The 15,510-nt window shown below is 43.0% G+C and overlaps 1 protein-coding gene across 2 annotated transcripts; it reads right to left on the bottom strand.

The window, feature by feature from the left end:
* Positions 1-340: 340 nt before the first annotated feature.
* Positions 341-12,213, bottom strand: LOC149342143 (endochitinase-like). 2 transcript variants are annotated; one of them, XM_089544395.1, is made up of 8 exons: positions 11,817-12,208; positions 7,348-7,569; positions 5,064-5,326; positions 4,044-4,147; positions 3,108-3,231; positions 2,446-2,637; positions 1,820-1,942; positions 341-625 (listed from the first exon to the last, which is right to left on the bottom strand). In XM_089544395.1, exons 1-8 carry the CDS (start codon positions 11,950-11,952, stop codon positions 437-439), a joined length of 1,353 nt encoding a protein of 450 aa, XP_089400521.1. In that variant the 5' UTR covers positions 11,953-12,208; the 3' UTR covers positions 341-436. The 2 variants fall into 2 exon arrangements, with proteins under 2 accessions (XP_089400521.1, XP_089400522.1); XM_089544396.1 differs by lacking the exon at positions 7,348-7,569 and having other exon boundaries at positions 11,817-12,213.
* Between the last annotated feature and the right edge of the window lie 3,297 nt (positions 12,214-15,510).

The following is a 15,510-nucleotide window of genomic DNA, read 5'->3' as shown; positions in this document are numbered from 1 at the left end:
AGCGCTTCGTAATCTTTCCTTGTGTGCATTTGTCTTCGCACTGTGCGATTTTCCTTAACTAGCCTTCCTGCTGCGCTCTGTAGGATAGCACTGAGACTAATTTGCGCTTATGTTCCCCAATATCGGTTACAAATATCGTTTTTTGATATCGTATAAATAAAGATTTCCATGAGCAAGGTGTTCATCGTGGTCCCACAGCCTGGATCTTTTTCTGCAAGGTTACCTTGACGTAGTAAACAAACCGAAATGTTGCGGGTCGAGTACTGGTGCTTCACTAGCTTCACTGCCGATTACGTTTTGTGGCTCATTGTTCCGTTCGATAAACAAGGAAGTTTATACGTTGTTTTCGTTGAACATTTATTTATACTGAACATGATGTCATGATAGCTGTGCTGGATGGTTCACTGCACTTGTCGAACATACATATCATATTTCGTTAACGACGGATTAAAACTGCCGACGACGGCGATTGGTTTGCAGTAAGCTCCCTCAGTGCCTTCTCGCCGACCTTGTTGAATATGACGGTCATGAGAGGGTTCTTTGGTCCGCACAGGCCACGGAAGTCATCCAGGTCATTGTTGAACACCATGACGCCTCGGTAGCGTTCACGCAGGATGAAGTCCATCTGTGGGGATGCAAGAACATAGAAATCAGATAGCATACATTATGCTGTCTCTTTACTATTGACATAAACCTAAGTAATCGACGCGTTTTTCTTGGCTGCCTGAGATCGAAAGTTTTATGGTACTGCCCAAGTGTGCGCACACTGTGGGGATGCTACGCTGCCTTTCGTCCGGACCAGCTATAAGAGAGCGCCCGTGAGGCAATTCTGCTTGGTGGCGTCTTAAGACTGCCTTCCCAGCCGACATGGCCTGTGTCTACGGGTGGTTCACCTATCGAAAGGAAGAGCTTCGCGTGCTGACGTAATCACGGATGAGAGGGCGCCCCGCCTGAAGACGACATAAGTATAGCGAGGCAAGAAGTATAGCGGATGAGGCAGTCACGTTATCGGCTACAGCCACACCGACGCTGTGCTCCCGAACTAGCCAGTAACAGGTCGATATAATCGTTATAGAATCGTTATATTGTACCGGCCCTGACATCAATATCTTATTAAAATCATGGTTGGAAATGTCCTAACGCAGTGAGTGCGTTTAGAGCTTATTTTCCTTATATCGGCTTTCTTAAAGTTATATCCTCGAGTTACAGCTTACACCCCAGCTCGCTATGTTCATTTGTAATGCATGATCGTTTTAGCAGCTTGTACGCGCCCGCTGGGTGCGCTGTTCGGAAAAGTTCAGTATTTAATGAAGGCATGGTTTGAATTAGCATCCATCGGTCATTTTCGGGATGCAGAACGTGCAGAAAGCTTATTCAGGCTTGAGAAAATTATGAGACTTATTTTACGCGTGCAATGAATAAGTGCACATAAAACAACAGTACATTGAAGCTTTGCAGATCTATTGAAAACCGTGTAAATATTTACGTACAACTGGATAAAAATTGGTCATCGCAGTGATTATACCAATCCTATAGGCACATTTGCTGTAATGTAATTTGTCCTAAATGAAAATGTATTTTGAAGCGGAGTGTTTAAAAAGAAAAACAGGGACTTGTTTCACTTCATACATAATGAAACTGCTGCCAATGTTGCACTCTGCACGAAGGACAAAGTTTGGATTCTGGTTATTGCGAAGGAGAAAAGAAGAAAACATTATTAGCATGTCTCGTTGGTTTCAGTCTTGGAGCAGTCACAATTCTTGGTTACGAGTTTAACTAAATTAATGCAGACAGCGACTTCTTTTTTGTTGTGTGTCACCTTGTGAGCAACGCTTTCTTCGTCTTCATAGCCAACCCACTGGTCTCCTCGATAGGCGTAAGGGCACATGGCTTCGTTGTCAAACTCCCGTGTCCAATTGCCGAACTTTATGTCCATGCATATCTGCCGGCAGAGGTCGAAAAGAAAAAAACAGTGCTTGTCATGAGAACCCTCATCATGGATTTCAAAAGCCCACCTGTTGTTAATTCTCGTCGGCCTTGTCATCACCTGAGGCTTCATGAGCAGTCGACTTGGCGCAGCACAATTTAGCAAGTAATTTAAGCCGGAGAGTGAGAAACAAGCAGTTAACACTCAGTTCAGTCTATTAGTATCACGTTTGTGAAGCTTTTTTCTGTGTCACATAAATAACAGCTTTGAGTAGTGTATACAACTGCTTAGAAAATTGCATAAAGCGCAGCATAGCTGCCTAAAAACCATTACAACCTAGATAAAAAAATTTCGTGCACTGCTAAACTTGTACTCATAGCTTAGCGACTTATTAGAATAAATAAGTGTGAAAGGTGACAAGCTTTAAGAATTATACTTTTGTTATTTCAAGGGTACCGCATTACATTATTATGTTGAGTGCCGGCAGTGCAGAGAGACAAAATATCACCAGAATGTACCTCGTAGTAGCCTTTCAGTTCGGTGGATCTTACGAAGGGACCCGCTTCAGCTTCTTCATCGAAATTGATGCGAGCCTTAACTCTGTGGTCTCTCGAATCCCGCAGCACGTACGAGCGGCCATAGAAGGCCATGCCCAGCATCAACTTTTCCTTTGGAGCTCCCATACGCACCAGCCGCTTCATTCCTTCTGCCTGGAAAGTTGTCAGTTCAGTTAATGCGTGGATTGAAAGAAGACATTTCCTAAACAATCTAGCTTTAGTTAACATCCATATTGATCCAAATCATCCGTTATTTTTGCCTGTTATTGTTTAGATTCTTTATAAAGAAAGTCATTTTTTTTGATCAATCATGTATTTAATCGTCAGTAGCGCGGTGAGGTATTTGATATAATCTGTGTAGATTGCCGCAGTAGCACTGAACAGAGGTCGTTGAAATGCGGAACTATGTAGTTCATTCAAACACTCTACTAATCGCCACATTGTTGTAAAGGGCTCAGAATTTACAATTAATTATTGCGCTAAATTTGTACGCAGAAATGAGCCAACTGTCCCAGCAACAAGTTTTTCAGCACTTTGAGGCAATTCTGTAAATGTGTTCCTGAGTCTTTGACATTCTGCTGTTTACCTCGGACAACCATAATCAGGTCTATTTGCGTACTCACAATAGTCAGGCTTTGGAAGTAAGGAGGGTCCGACGCTCTCTTGTATAGAATGCTGTGCATGTCCGTGAACCGATTCCAAGGTCCTCGCAGGTCGTACGCTAGGACGTTGAACCAGTCAACGTAGCTGCAATAGTCAATGTGCCATAGCAATTATCTCATTTTCACTTGCGAATCTCAGGCAGGTCTCGGGAACCACTGAGTCGCCGGTCTGAGTTGGCAACTCATTGTATTATCCGAAAATGAAATTTTCCTCAGGGTTACTTTCAACATATTATTCAGAGATCTATTTTATTTTTTCGGGTAAGAAGGACGAGAGAGAAGCACACATGTTCACAAAATGCCAGTGTGTCCAAATTATTGTTATGAAGCACCTTACCGGTAGACACAAATTGTCAGTGAATTTAACCAAGGTCTCAGGAAGTCTTTGCCCGTAAGTGCACAGTGCAAATAAAGGTAGTTTCCACTCACTAATGTCATGCATGCACGCTAGAATGATAAAAAAGTATAGTGAAAAGCAAGTATTAAAGCATGCCTGTGGTGTGCGCCTTGTTGAGTTATTCATTTATCGAACGGTGCGAGCTATTTACGTTTCTTTTACTTAGCATAGGAAAAAAAAGTTTTATTGATTTCTTAAGCTTAAGTTTACAAGCACGCCAGCAAACTTGCGGGTGTCCTTAGGCAGAAAAAGAGAGAGTCTGAAAAAAAAAACAGAAGTTGCGAGGGAGTGTAAGGTATTCCAAATGTCTTGAACAAATAAATGGCAGCGCAAGGAGACGAGGACTAGACGAGACAAGAAGTCCTTGTCTCCTTGCACTGCCTTTTATTTGTTCAAGACATGTACCAACACGCCCAATTTTCCACGTTAGCCATTTTCTGACTGCCCGTGCCATCTTTCCCAAGCGTCACTGTCGTGAGTGCAAGTCCAATTCTGCTCACTTTTGCATAGAACGTATGTCGTATCCCCCGCTGAGGTAGTTCTCTTCCAGAGGAACAGCAGCTGTCAGGTACAAAGGGCGTCGAGCGAAGGCTGCTTTTAGTTCCTGGGGGGACGAGAGAACACCTGTTGCGCGTTCTTAATTTTTACGAAATGCTTCATTCATGCATATAAAACGACCACGATGACAAAATATCAAGCAGGAAAAATTAGTGAGGTATTACAGCCTCTATGAGTACCGTAAATCGTTCGAAGTACTTGTGGCCATTTGGTGCTACCTGGAGACAGAGCGGCTTTGGAATAAAACCGAGGTCACAAAATAAAAATAAAATTGCGTTTTGGGATCATCATGCTCATGCCCTTCCAGGGGTCTGTTCATATAATACGGTGCAGTGACGAAGTTCTCTTAACTTTTAGAAACAAACATTTCAAAACAAAAAGCCGATAACAGAGCTTATAACGCAACTCTATAGAACGATGCACATATTGTAGACATATTCACTTGTTCTAAACATAATCTAAACACATAACATAAACATACGGCATGTTCTCAACATATGCATGCTCTTAGATTTTATAATAAGGCTGTTGATGCACAGTTTTTGAAGCACTTGTTAATTTATTCTTTTTTATTCTTTAGGCGGCACTGGTATCTAAAGATAAAAGGTATGTTAGTTTTGCATTGCATGCTCTATATTGAATGTTCCAGCGCTGCATTTTGAATATTTTTGAATTCTAGGTTTTTATAGCGATTTAAATTACTTACATTACGTGTTGCTATTTTTAATCCCAGTGAACCATTCAGAGTGTGTTAATATCCAAAAAATGGTTTTGTGTGCTGCTTAAGAATATACTTTGGCTCAACATGGTTAAACATAGTTGCAGTGTGTAGGGGTATGCTCTCGTGCGAGCAAAAAATCTAAATTTCAGAGCGTACTCAGGATTTCTTCTAAATTATTTTCGCAGGCTGAAAATATGCATTTATCTATTGCAATCTCTTTGTCACAAAACAATGGATTCACCTTCAACAGAAGCACGAAGTTTTGTTTGTCCTCAGGCTTGCCTCCTCGCCTTTCGTACCCCGGATACTTCCACATGATCTCCAGGCCATCGAACTCGTGGTCATGCATCCACCGCAGGACGCTGTCGATGAACTCAGCCCTGTTCTCTGGCGTGCTGGTCATGTTGGAGAACACTTCGCCTGCTTGGTTCCAGCCCCCGACGGCCAGCATTGTTTTCAGGTAGAGATGCTTGTTTTTGAGGTCGGTGAAATCGAGGTATTTTCCTGAATCATGCACAGTATTGCATGTATATACGACACTTGGATTGTGGTCACAAAGTGATCGCCAAAAGCAAGCTAGTTATACATGCACGAAAATGTGCTGGTGCTGTTATCTGCGGCAGCGTAGCAAGTGAATCACAGTTCAGTGTGGTTTAAGTGAAAAACAAACATATAAACTTTCATAATTCTTTTTTTTTTCATATTCCAATGCACAAATCAATTTATTTTTATTAGAGCTGTCCTCCAAATTTTTCGCCAAATAGTGCTAATGTTGCCATTCTGCAGCATTATCAAACAAGTATAGTTATTGGCCAAATATGTATAGTTACTTTTATTTGTTCACAAACCTACAGCCCTGCGTTGGCGTTCTTTAAGAGCCGTTTAAGATTTGGGATTTTAAATTTTATATAATTTAAAACTGGTTTCTTTAAATTTGAGGTAGACTTTGAAAAATGTCTGATTTTTGTGTGCTGAATTTGGCGCTAGCAAGAGTAAAGTAACAACGTATTAAACACTGTGAAGTCATTTGTTTACTATCTTTTTCCTAACTTTTTAGAAGCTTTCTAGTATATTTTGTTAAAAGACAGTACTTACTGAGCAGTAAAGCACATATGTGAATATAACTTGCTTAAATTTCATGACCGTTTCAGTTCCAGCACTACTACTTCCTCCCCACACGTCTCCTACGTCAGATTAGGCTGTGTACCACAGGGAAAATTAGAATTATCGCTAACCAGGAAGATAATGCTTGTTTTTATTTATATAATAAAAATTAAAACTTATTTTGAACAATATAGCATATTTAGCTTCTTGTAACTCATGGCTTATCAGGTGCACTCATATCAACTTTTCAAGAGGGTATTCCCACGTCGAAGAAACTTCCTCGCCAAAGTTATGATTGCAGCATGTATTGCAATGGTAATCTTGCGTCGATTGCGGAAATGCCTTTGTTAGTAGGAGTGGTCGTCCTACTCTGTAATCTTGTGCCCGGCTTTTCCTGCCTACGAAATCATGCTGCAATGATGACTGCCGGTAATAGCGATTCAGCTGATTTATTGACTGTGTGCAACGAAGCTGGAACCCCTTTTACACTGTCGCAGGCGTCACCGCCGCTGCTCCTTACTTTGTTCACTACCAGCTGATGGAAGAGCTTCAATACACACATTTGGTTGAATCGTTTATCTGATGCAACGAAGCCGTTCTGTATGAGATAGGAAAAGGGAACTTTTGCTAGTGAAACTCGCACTGCTGAAATCATTATCTATCAATTCGTTTTTAAGGCAGGAGGCATTCAAGGGCCCCTCCCTTTGTTGCAGCAAGTTTCGAGTCGGAAGTGTAATAGGAAGCGTATAGGTTCTTTGAGCCTCTGTAAAAGTAAAGCAAATATTCTTAAGCAGTCAAAATCAGTATGTCCATAAAATTCACTTTCATCGCTATCTAAGGATGCAGTTTTTAGTAGCTAAATTTAGTTTGATAAATCTGAGTGGATGCAAGCGAAGCGGACAGGTTATTACTTACGGTAGCCTTGTCTTGACCAATGTCGAATTGTTTGGTTACTTATCATGTGTTACAGAAAAGTAAACGGTGAGAGCGGGAATTGTTTTAATGACAGAGAAACAACTTCTAACACAAATTACAGAGTAGCTGAAAAAAAGAAGCCAAATCCTGATAGAAAGGAGGGTTGTGGCTACTCAATGCTTAATCTGTGCAGCGTCGCAATGATGCATCTCTCAGCAACCACTACGCGCCAAGTACGGCCGAAGTCAAAAGCTTATGAAGTGTAATATTACCAAAAAGTTAATTTCACAGCAGTAGCTATATGCAGTCAGGAGTAGATATATGCAGCGTAATATCGAGTGTGCGAATTATTACACTATTGAATCTAAGTTAATGCGCCTTGAACGCAAACGAATTAAATTACTTCACCATAGTTCCGTTCCTTAAATTTTTGACAGCGGATTTACAATTGACAGGGTACCGCTGTATTCGTAAGTACAGGCAACAGAAACAGGTGTAACTCTTACGTTCGTCCTCAACGTACTCCGGGATGACACTCTTCAGCTCGAATGTCTGCTCGTCGATGCCAACGAAGGCAAGTACGACGTATGTGCACATGTCGAGAGGCACGTCTTCTAGCAGGTAGTTCCCCGGGCTTGGACGCCGGCTGGCCCATCCGTAGTAGTAGCACACCACTGGGACTTCGAATTTGTTGCGGGGGATTGTAATTCCCACGATGGCATCGCGTCCTGTAGCCGCAATGAGAATAATTAGAGGGAGCTATAGGATTGACGGCTTTGTATGAGCGCGTATACGTAGTTCTATGCATCCAAGATGTTCTTGTTCCGACTGATTGCTGCGAACTTAAGAGTAACAACAAATGCGTAGTACTCTGTGGCGCAGTTGAAAGAAAAACAAGACGCGTTCAAGACATGAATACTGTGGACTAAGAAATAAGAAAATGGTTCTTCACGTTGAGATGTAGGTGGCAATAAGCATTTTTTACTGCTGCGCCGTTTCATTCCATTAAAAATTCCGTGCAAGAATGATAAAAACAACGTCATATGGTCCGTTTAAGTGATGTGGCTCTTTCAAAAATATATTATTCCATTTTCACTAACTGAGCCTTAAAAGACGCATCACCCTACACAATCGAGATATTGGTAATGGAAGTATATCTAGCTGGGGTAAGACGAAAAAAAATTGATCGTTATGAAAAAGGAGCTTGAAAGGATGTTAAGAGACTGGTGATTGATTCCTTGAGACGACCGGGCTAAAGAGAGTTCTTGACGTTTCTGGAACGTACAGTCAGGCCGGAATGAAACGCGAACAGAGCATGTCAAGAAAACAAAATATTTTACCTGCATACTCTCAGCTGAAGTGTACAACTAGCCTGATTCATGTGTCTGGGTAAAGGGCCTACTGAAATGCATAATCGAGAATAGGTTGTAAAGGAATATCTCGCTGCAAAGCAGAAATGTATGAAATATGCGTGTTCGCGTTTCATTCCGGCCTGACTGTACGTTTGGTCTTAACGTGTCGATTTAATTGTTGCCTTCGTTCGTCACAGTTTGTATGTACACTGTTAGCAAAAAAAAACACCCAAAAGGGAGTCAATGGCTTGTCCTCTAACGCACACCCAAAAGGAGTTTTTTTTACTCCATACGTATGGTGTTTTTTATTTACTTCCTTATATAAGGGAGTTATTTTGGAGTATAAAGGGAGTTATTTTGGTGTGAAAAGAGAGTAAATTTTTTACTACCCACAGAAATGAAGCCCAAAAATGGCGTCATGTTTATTTATCCTCATTCAGGCTCACTCTTACAGCAGTCACAGAGGCGGAAACGGGCAGTAGCTCTGCGGGCCGCCGGCAACCCAACTTGGGAAACTGCGCTGCCCTAATGTGACCCCGCGTCACGCATTCTTTCCGCCGTCTGCTAGCCCAGCGGCGGCGTACGCGGCAGGAGTCGTCTGCTTGTCGTCTCCTTTTGCTGTACGAGCTCGTTTCGTTGCCATGTTCGTAGATAAAGGGATGTAACCTTATAATCAGTAGTTCAAAACTGAAAAGGAGACGCTGGGTAATTTGCACTGTCATGCACCACGCTATATTTGACCCAAAACCAGAGCAGAAAAGATGAAAATACACCTGATGGTAGTTTGGAATGGCAGTGCTTGCTTTCCATTAAGGCTTGGATTTTAAACATGGCTGAAGAAAAATGTGGCCTCATGAGCTCAATCAAGAGCTCAGCGTTGACACTATATGTTCTATCACAGTTCCATGTTCATGCAACACATGGCGAGGACCACACTGAAAAAAGCCTATGAGAATTAGGCCTAAGCGGGGGCTGTAATGGGGTGGCGACACAAACCAAGGAAAGTTAGGTATGGTTAGAGCACTGGCGGCTTCACAGGAGCAATTCAATTATGTACCGTACTGTAGCGGAAAACGGCGACAAGCCGATATCTTGTACCGCGGTAGGCGCCCGTGAAGGAGCAGAAGTCAGCAGAGATCCGGCGACGATGGTAACCAAGCGGTCTTCACTCACCGCCGTTATCAGACGACTGACCAGAAGCAGACGAGACGCTAGGTGGCGGGGCGGATTGCGCAAAATGGTGTTTTTTACTCCATTTCGGCACTGGTGGAGTATTTGGCACAATTAACTCCCTTTCTAGACTGGAGTAAATTCTGGTAAATCCTCATTTTACTCCCTTATTCCTTCATGGGAGTAAAATGGAGGACAGTCCACCTTTTTATTCCCCACTCATGGAGTAAAGGTTTTCACAAATGGAGTAAAAAGGGTGGCCGCCACCCTTTTTACTCCCTTTTGGGTATATTTTTGTTTACAGTGTATGGGACAAAAGATGCGTAGGAGAGGTGCAGGAAACAAGGCGTTCCGATAGCATCGCCTTGGTTGCATCACATGTACTGTATTTACTGAGCACAATTACTCTTTGTATGTCTTGTAATTTGGAAATATTCATATTTGTTCTGTTCATAGTGACATGAAGACTTTAACTGCAGTGTTTTGAATGCTTTGACAGGTTGGGTTGGCAGGATTTTGTGTGTATGAAATGCTAATTGAAGCTCTCTTTATATCTGAACTGTGAACGAGTTTAGTAGGTTGTGATCTTTTAGAGAATCAACAAAGAGTGTATATCTTTTGGTACTTCTTATTTCTTTTTTGCGAATATATAACTCTCCTTGGTATTTCTTAGAGTTTTAGTCATTGATGTTTTTTGGAGGAACTCGTTCAAACAATGGTCAAAGTAACCTATTCTTTGTATGCAATAAGATGTGGAAGTAAAAGTTAATAGAAACCTATTGAACTAAAAGCAAAATCTGCAGTAACCTGTTACAATTCATGAACTCTAGAATCGGGTTATAATGAAAAAAAGAAACATTGGAATATGACTGGTGTTCCCCGTCCTTTTGAACCTGGAGAACTTCATTTCGTATTAGCTTGCAAGAAGCATTCTTGCTTCAACAAAAGGAACCGTATTTGTGAAGCCTTTTCACATAATGCCACGTTGGGACTGTCAAGTTACCTTGGTTATTCGTCCCTTGGTGTACTGAGCGGCGAGCATATATGGAGAAGGCAGTTGCAAACTGATTTTTCACGCGGACAGCGTTGTGAGTGCCATTACGCAATACTTCTGTCAAACTGTTTGATAAAATCAAGAAGGGGTTTTAGTTCTTTCAACCTGTTACCAATTTATTTATTTGGAGTGAGAATTTTATGGCAAGTCCTGAGCTTTTACATGCGATAACCCATGGCTGGGAACAAAAAGCTTGTCCTTCGCTGTTTGCGGCAGAAATGATCACAGGATGAAAAGACGGCAATAAGTGCAGAGCTGCCATTTTATGTTGCCTTTCTTTGCGTTGAGTATGGCTACTGCGTCGGTCAATGCTAGTTATAAGACGCAGGTGTGACATTATGCTCACGCTTGATTGGTGGCGTCACTGTACCATGTGATGCTGTAATTTCAGGGCGCAACTATATGATTTTGCTTTCAGTTACTCTTGTGGACGCCTTAAATTATGCCAAACGTACCCGATATAGTTACCACTGCTAAAACAGGGAGCATTTTAAGTGGGCCGTGGTTTATAGGGGGGAAAAGTGTAAGTACATTTCTGTCGTCTTTCCTATACAATCATAATTTATTCTCAGCCGTCTTTTTTAATTGGAATTATTTAATTGCATACTGCATACTGCCGAGCACTGAACGATTGTGCATGCCCACGTAGAATGTGTCACACGTTGCCTCTCAGTTGATTTGCTGCCATAATTATAATTCGTCACCTGTTAATTTATTTACTTTTTCTTGCATTTATTGGCCCGAAGATAATGCATAATGGAAAGAAGATAACCATGTTTATCGTTGCTGGAAATGGTGATGGAAGCTATGCTTGCCCAACATCAGCATTGAAGCATGATTTGAGCAGTAGACAAAGTAAGAACTGAGTGCATGATGAAATACGTATTGTTGGTAGCTAGTGTCCTGACCGGCGGGAAAGCACTAACATTCGAATCGTAAAATCACGAAAACGTGCATCATAGGAGTTGCATGCAATATATGGGCGAAGGACAATCAAGGGTGGCAGAACGGGCTATGCCGTAGAAAGACGAAGAAAAATCTTAAATTTCGCACTGAGAGAGACGAAGGCGATGTTCTCGATTAACATGACAAAAATACGAAGGCAAGAAAACGTGCATTTAAACACAGAAAGAATCAATTCCAATAAGAACTTTCAGTTTCACGTTTCTTTTACTTACGGCTACACAATATTCATCGGTGAAGAAAACATAATTAATCACATAAACAGCCCTCGCCAGGACTAACAGTCACTATTAGCAACTTTTTTGTTGTGAACAACAAGTGAAAAAGAAAGGGTAGCTGGCATCTGTGTTGAAAAGAGCGGCACATGTAAACTAATTTGTTTTTAAGAGGCACAACGTTTTGTAACGTCTTGCGTGGCATGTAAAAGTTGCTTTACCTGCGGTTACCGCTGATGTCGGTCGCAGGTCACTCAGCAGAAACAACAGCACTTGCACCCATAGCCAAGCGTATTTTGCAAAGCTGCGACGCTGGCAGAAGAAAGACCACCGGCAACTTCGCGACAGCTGCTTCATACCAGGAAGTGCTGAGTTGACACCGAACACTACGAGCAAAAGTTTTCACTTAACAACTGTAGAGTTGCAGTTAATTGTATTCAGGACTGCATATTAGGAAACAGTCCTTGAAAAAAGCAGGTAATTGGAGAAAGTGCCCTTGTGAGAGACAGTCGTAAACACCACGCGCAGTTCCCTCTTTCTGAGACTTTTCCCCGAGGCGCCCGTAGCGACATCATACTTGCGCCACACGCAGGCAGCTGCCGACGCGTGGAACAGAAGAAGCGGCAAAGATTACCGCGTGTTATGTTGCATGACCGGCTCTGGAACATAGCTTGCTCAGCGAGCCCTAAGGGCGCATGCGCCGACGGCGCCCTAATATGGCGCCAAGGAAGAAGACGGAGCGATTATTCCTGGCGACTCAGCCTCGCGCTTCCCTTTCCTCTGTCAGGAGCGTTCGTTTTCGTATTGTGCTTTTTGTTGCTAACAGGTCTAGCGGCAGATCGCCTTCTAAGGAGCACTCCGCAGTCGAGCTCTTTAAGCAAAGCTGCGCTTTAACTTTCACATCTAAGAGCTGCGGGCGTCCCGTTTCAGTGACATACTGTATTTAGAAAGGCAATTTCGAACACTACGCCGTTGAACTTCATTTGGGTGCAGATATGCTATCACTTCTTTTCCACTTGTGCCAGTGAGTAATTCGGATTTTTCCGGAGAACACTTTACAATATTCAGCAAGTTTACATCAGTGGCCGTTGGCCACTCTCTAAGCTTACATGTAAAGAGTGCCGTTCATTTACTCTAATTTATTTTAATCAACTTCATCGCTTGCTCTTGAGAACAGTGCTGTACCCTACAGCGTTCATAGCCACATATACGCAAAAACTTTATTGCGTACACCTCACCCATGTGGTTTCTATTGGCACGCTCCGCAATCTTAGAGAAACGTAGCTTTAGTATATTCGCTTTCACATAGATATGATCGACTGTGACCAGCACTTGCGGCGAAATAAATGGGCTAGGAGCTGGATGACTTCTGCTGATTTTTTAGCGACATTGCAGCGTCCGTACATAGTAGCAACTGCAGCATTTGTAGCAGGGGGTCAGCGACATCAGCTGCCTACGCACAGAAGAGATTGTGGGTTGAATGCGTCCTTTGGTTGAGCTTTATTTATTGTGGATCTATGAGACGCTAAATGTCACTGTAGGCTGCTGGAGCGACGCTTAAACGACCTCGCTTCTATATTGAATTCAGGAATGTACTTAACATAGTGCAATCTCGATGCACTCTTGTCTTTTGGCATCTGTGCGCAGTGTGGCTACAACGGGCGGTCATGGCCTCGGTGGATGTTGATTTGGTCGCCGCCGGCTACAGTCATCGTTTCATGTATCCACAGAGAAGCTCCTGCATTTGCTGTTGCGTGGCGCTGGCAGCGTAACGTCTGGTCTGATTTTTACGACGACGCGGACATGTTCACTGTTTCGACTCGAAAAGTGACTTCGCATGTCACGCAGTTTTCACTGCATGGCGTGACCGTGCACGCGTTCGTCTTACCTGTGTTAACGTTCTCCGTAGAAATTGCTTCATGTGTTAAACGATGCTCCATGGGCGGTGTCCTGGAGATACTGCTGCACTAACGCGCTTGTGGCCGCTTCACTTCCTTGAAGGAAGTCGTTAAAGTCAGGAGAGAAGATGAGCCACTTCCGCCTCGCGCTCCAGCATGTTTTCGGGCTGCGAAGTACACCCTCACAATTTTTTAACCATAACAGGCGACAGAGTAGGTGTTTCGCTTGATCAGAGCCATATGACGGAGCGAGGCGGCGAACTCGGGGAAAGTTGACGCATGCGCACGAAGCGCAGTCCTGGACGACCGTTGTCTGCTAGGCTGTTCCGAACACAGCGCGCAGCCCCCCGATTCTGTGCTTCGCTTAACGAGCCGCTTGTCAAACCCGTCTCCAAAAGCCCAAAGAGGGGACGTGAAACCGGCAGATAGCAGCAGGCTCGGCATTCCACGATCGGCTGTCTCGACAACTGTGCTTTTAGCTTTTGGTTGTTTCAAAAGTGCACCGGTATTATCATGTGCGTGAAAGAAAAAAAAACTAGCTGCAGGAGAAGAGTCATTCCTTTACAAGTGAGAGATCGAAAGCTGATTTTCTTCGAATTCTTTTTTTAGAATGTTTAGAATGTGAAATGATACAGTGGAAAAACAAGCATCTGATGCCAACACCGGTCATATCCGTTCATTAAGCTTCTGAAACTGGATGAAAACAAGCGATGCGTTGATTGCTAGATTAGTTCGGGAAAGGTTGAGCGTGTGGATAGCAGTTGGCGCCAAGTGGTTTGACGTGAAAATCGGTGGCGTGTATGCCAAGCAATGAGATAAGCGAAAAAAAATCTGGTAATGTGAAGCTTTATAAACGGCCTACCAGAACACGGTCGCCCTAGCCTGTGGTTCGTGTTCATGCGGCAGCTATCACCGAGTTTGACGATTCACTCCGTTATAAGCCGCTGATAGATTGCGAAAGGTCGACGCTCGCTTGATGCTGTAAAAAATTTAAAGGGTGTGCCGAGCGGCAATAACAGAGCTGTGGCAGGAGGGGAGTTCTTGGAGTGAAATTTTCAATTTCCGTATACTTATCAGCTGATGCAAAGAGCAATGTACAGTCTTTGTCAAAAGTATACAGCCAAAAGGGCCTGCTTCTGAGCCCTGCAGTGCGGCTGCTCTTGAAGGCAGGAGTCCTCAACCCTCCCAAACTTAAGAGTGTCAAATGTGTTAAACAGCCCCGCTACATGGCTTGGAAGCAAACCCCTTGGGCTGTTTGACAAAGACTGTACGTTAAATGTTTGTGCTGTTTGTTTGCTCTGGATAAGGGGTCGTTATTTGACTATAAAGCGGAATCTTCAGCTGGTTTGCTCCGGACGCATTGGAAGCCATGTTGAGCGCGTACCTTGGTCTTCAAGATGATCAGTATGAAGACCCATCTAGCCTTGAGTGCTTGCATTGGTGTCTTTGCTGTTGCGTTTTAGGCATGAGGGATTTTGGCAAGCGCTACTTCATTTTTAATTATTGACATGCGTGGGTTTATTTATGGCTTGCGGCTAGGCGAACCCTTCTGGTCCTTTATCAAAAACTACCACTCATTCATCTCCAATATGTAGGCGTGCAATGTTTCACTGGTAAATGCATGGTGATTAGATGACCCATCATATTTTAAATAACCACGTGGGACTTTGCCGCATTGTTAGTAACTGCACTGCGCCGATCTATTTGATCTCCTCGTTGTCGTCGTAAGAAGTGAAGCGAATTGACGGAAGTATTCTAAAGAGCTCCAAATGGCGCTACTTTTCAATTTCAGGGATTTTTCTTTGCGTATTTTTGGGGTTTTCATAATGCGGTGAAGTTATTGATTTTCACATGGGAAGGAGGCACACTTTATTCCGAATCGTAGCAAGAAGAATGCAGTGTTGCCCTTGAAAGCGAGTCGTGCAGATTTTTTTTTTACATAGCAGAAGTAAACAAGTACTAAATAAAGAAACATGTATTTCAACGCAAAAACACAGTAAAGTTTGTAATCCAGTGC

This window comes from Amblyomma mixtum, chromosome 5 (assembly GCF_055824585.1).
Source record: "Amblyomma mixtum isolate Tamu chromosome 5, ASM5582458v1, whole genome shotgun sequence".
In the NCBI taxonomy this organism is placed as follows: domain Eukaryota; kingdom Metazoa; phylum Arthropoda; class Arachnida; order Ixodida; family Ixodidae; genus Amblyomma; species Amblyomma mixtum.
This window is presented reverse-complemented; position numbering and strand designations above follow the sequence as displayed.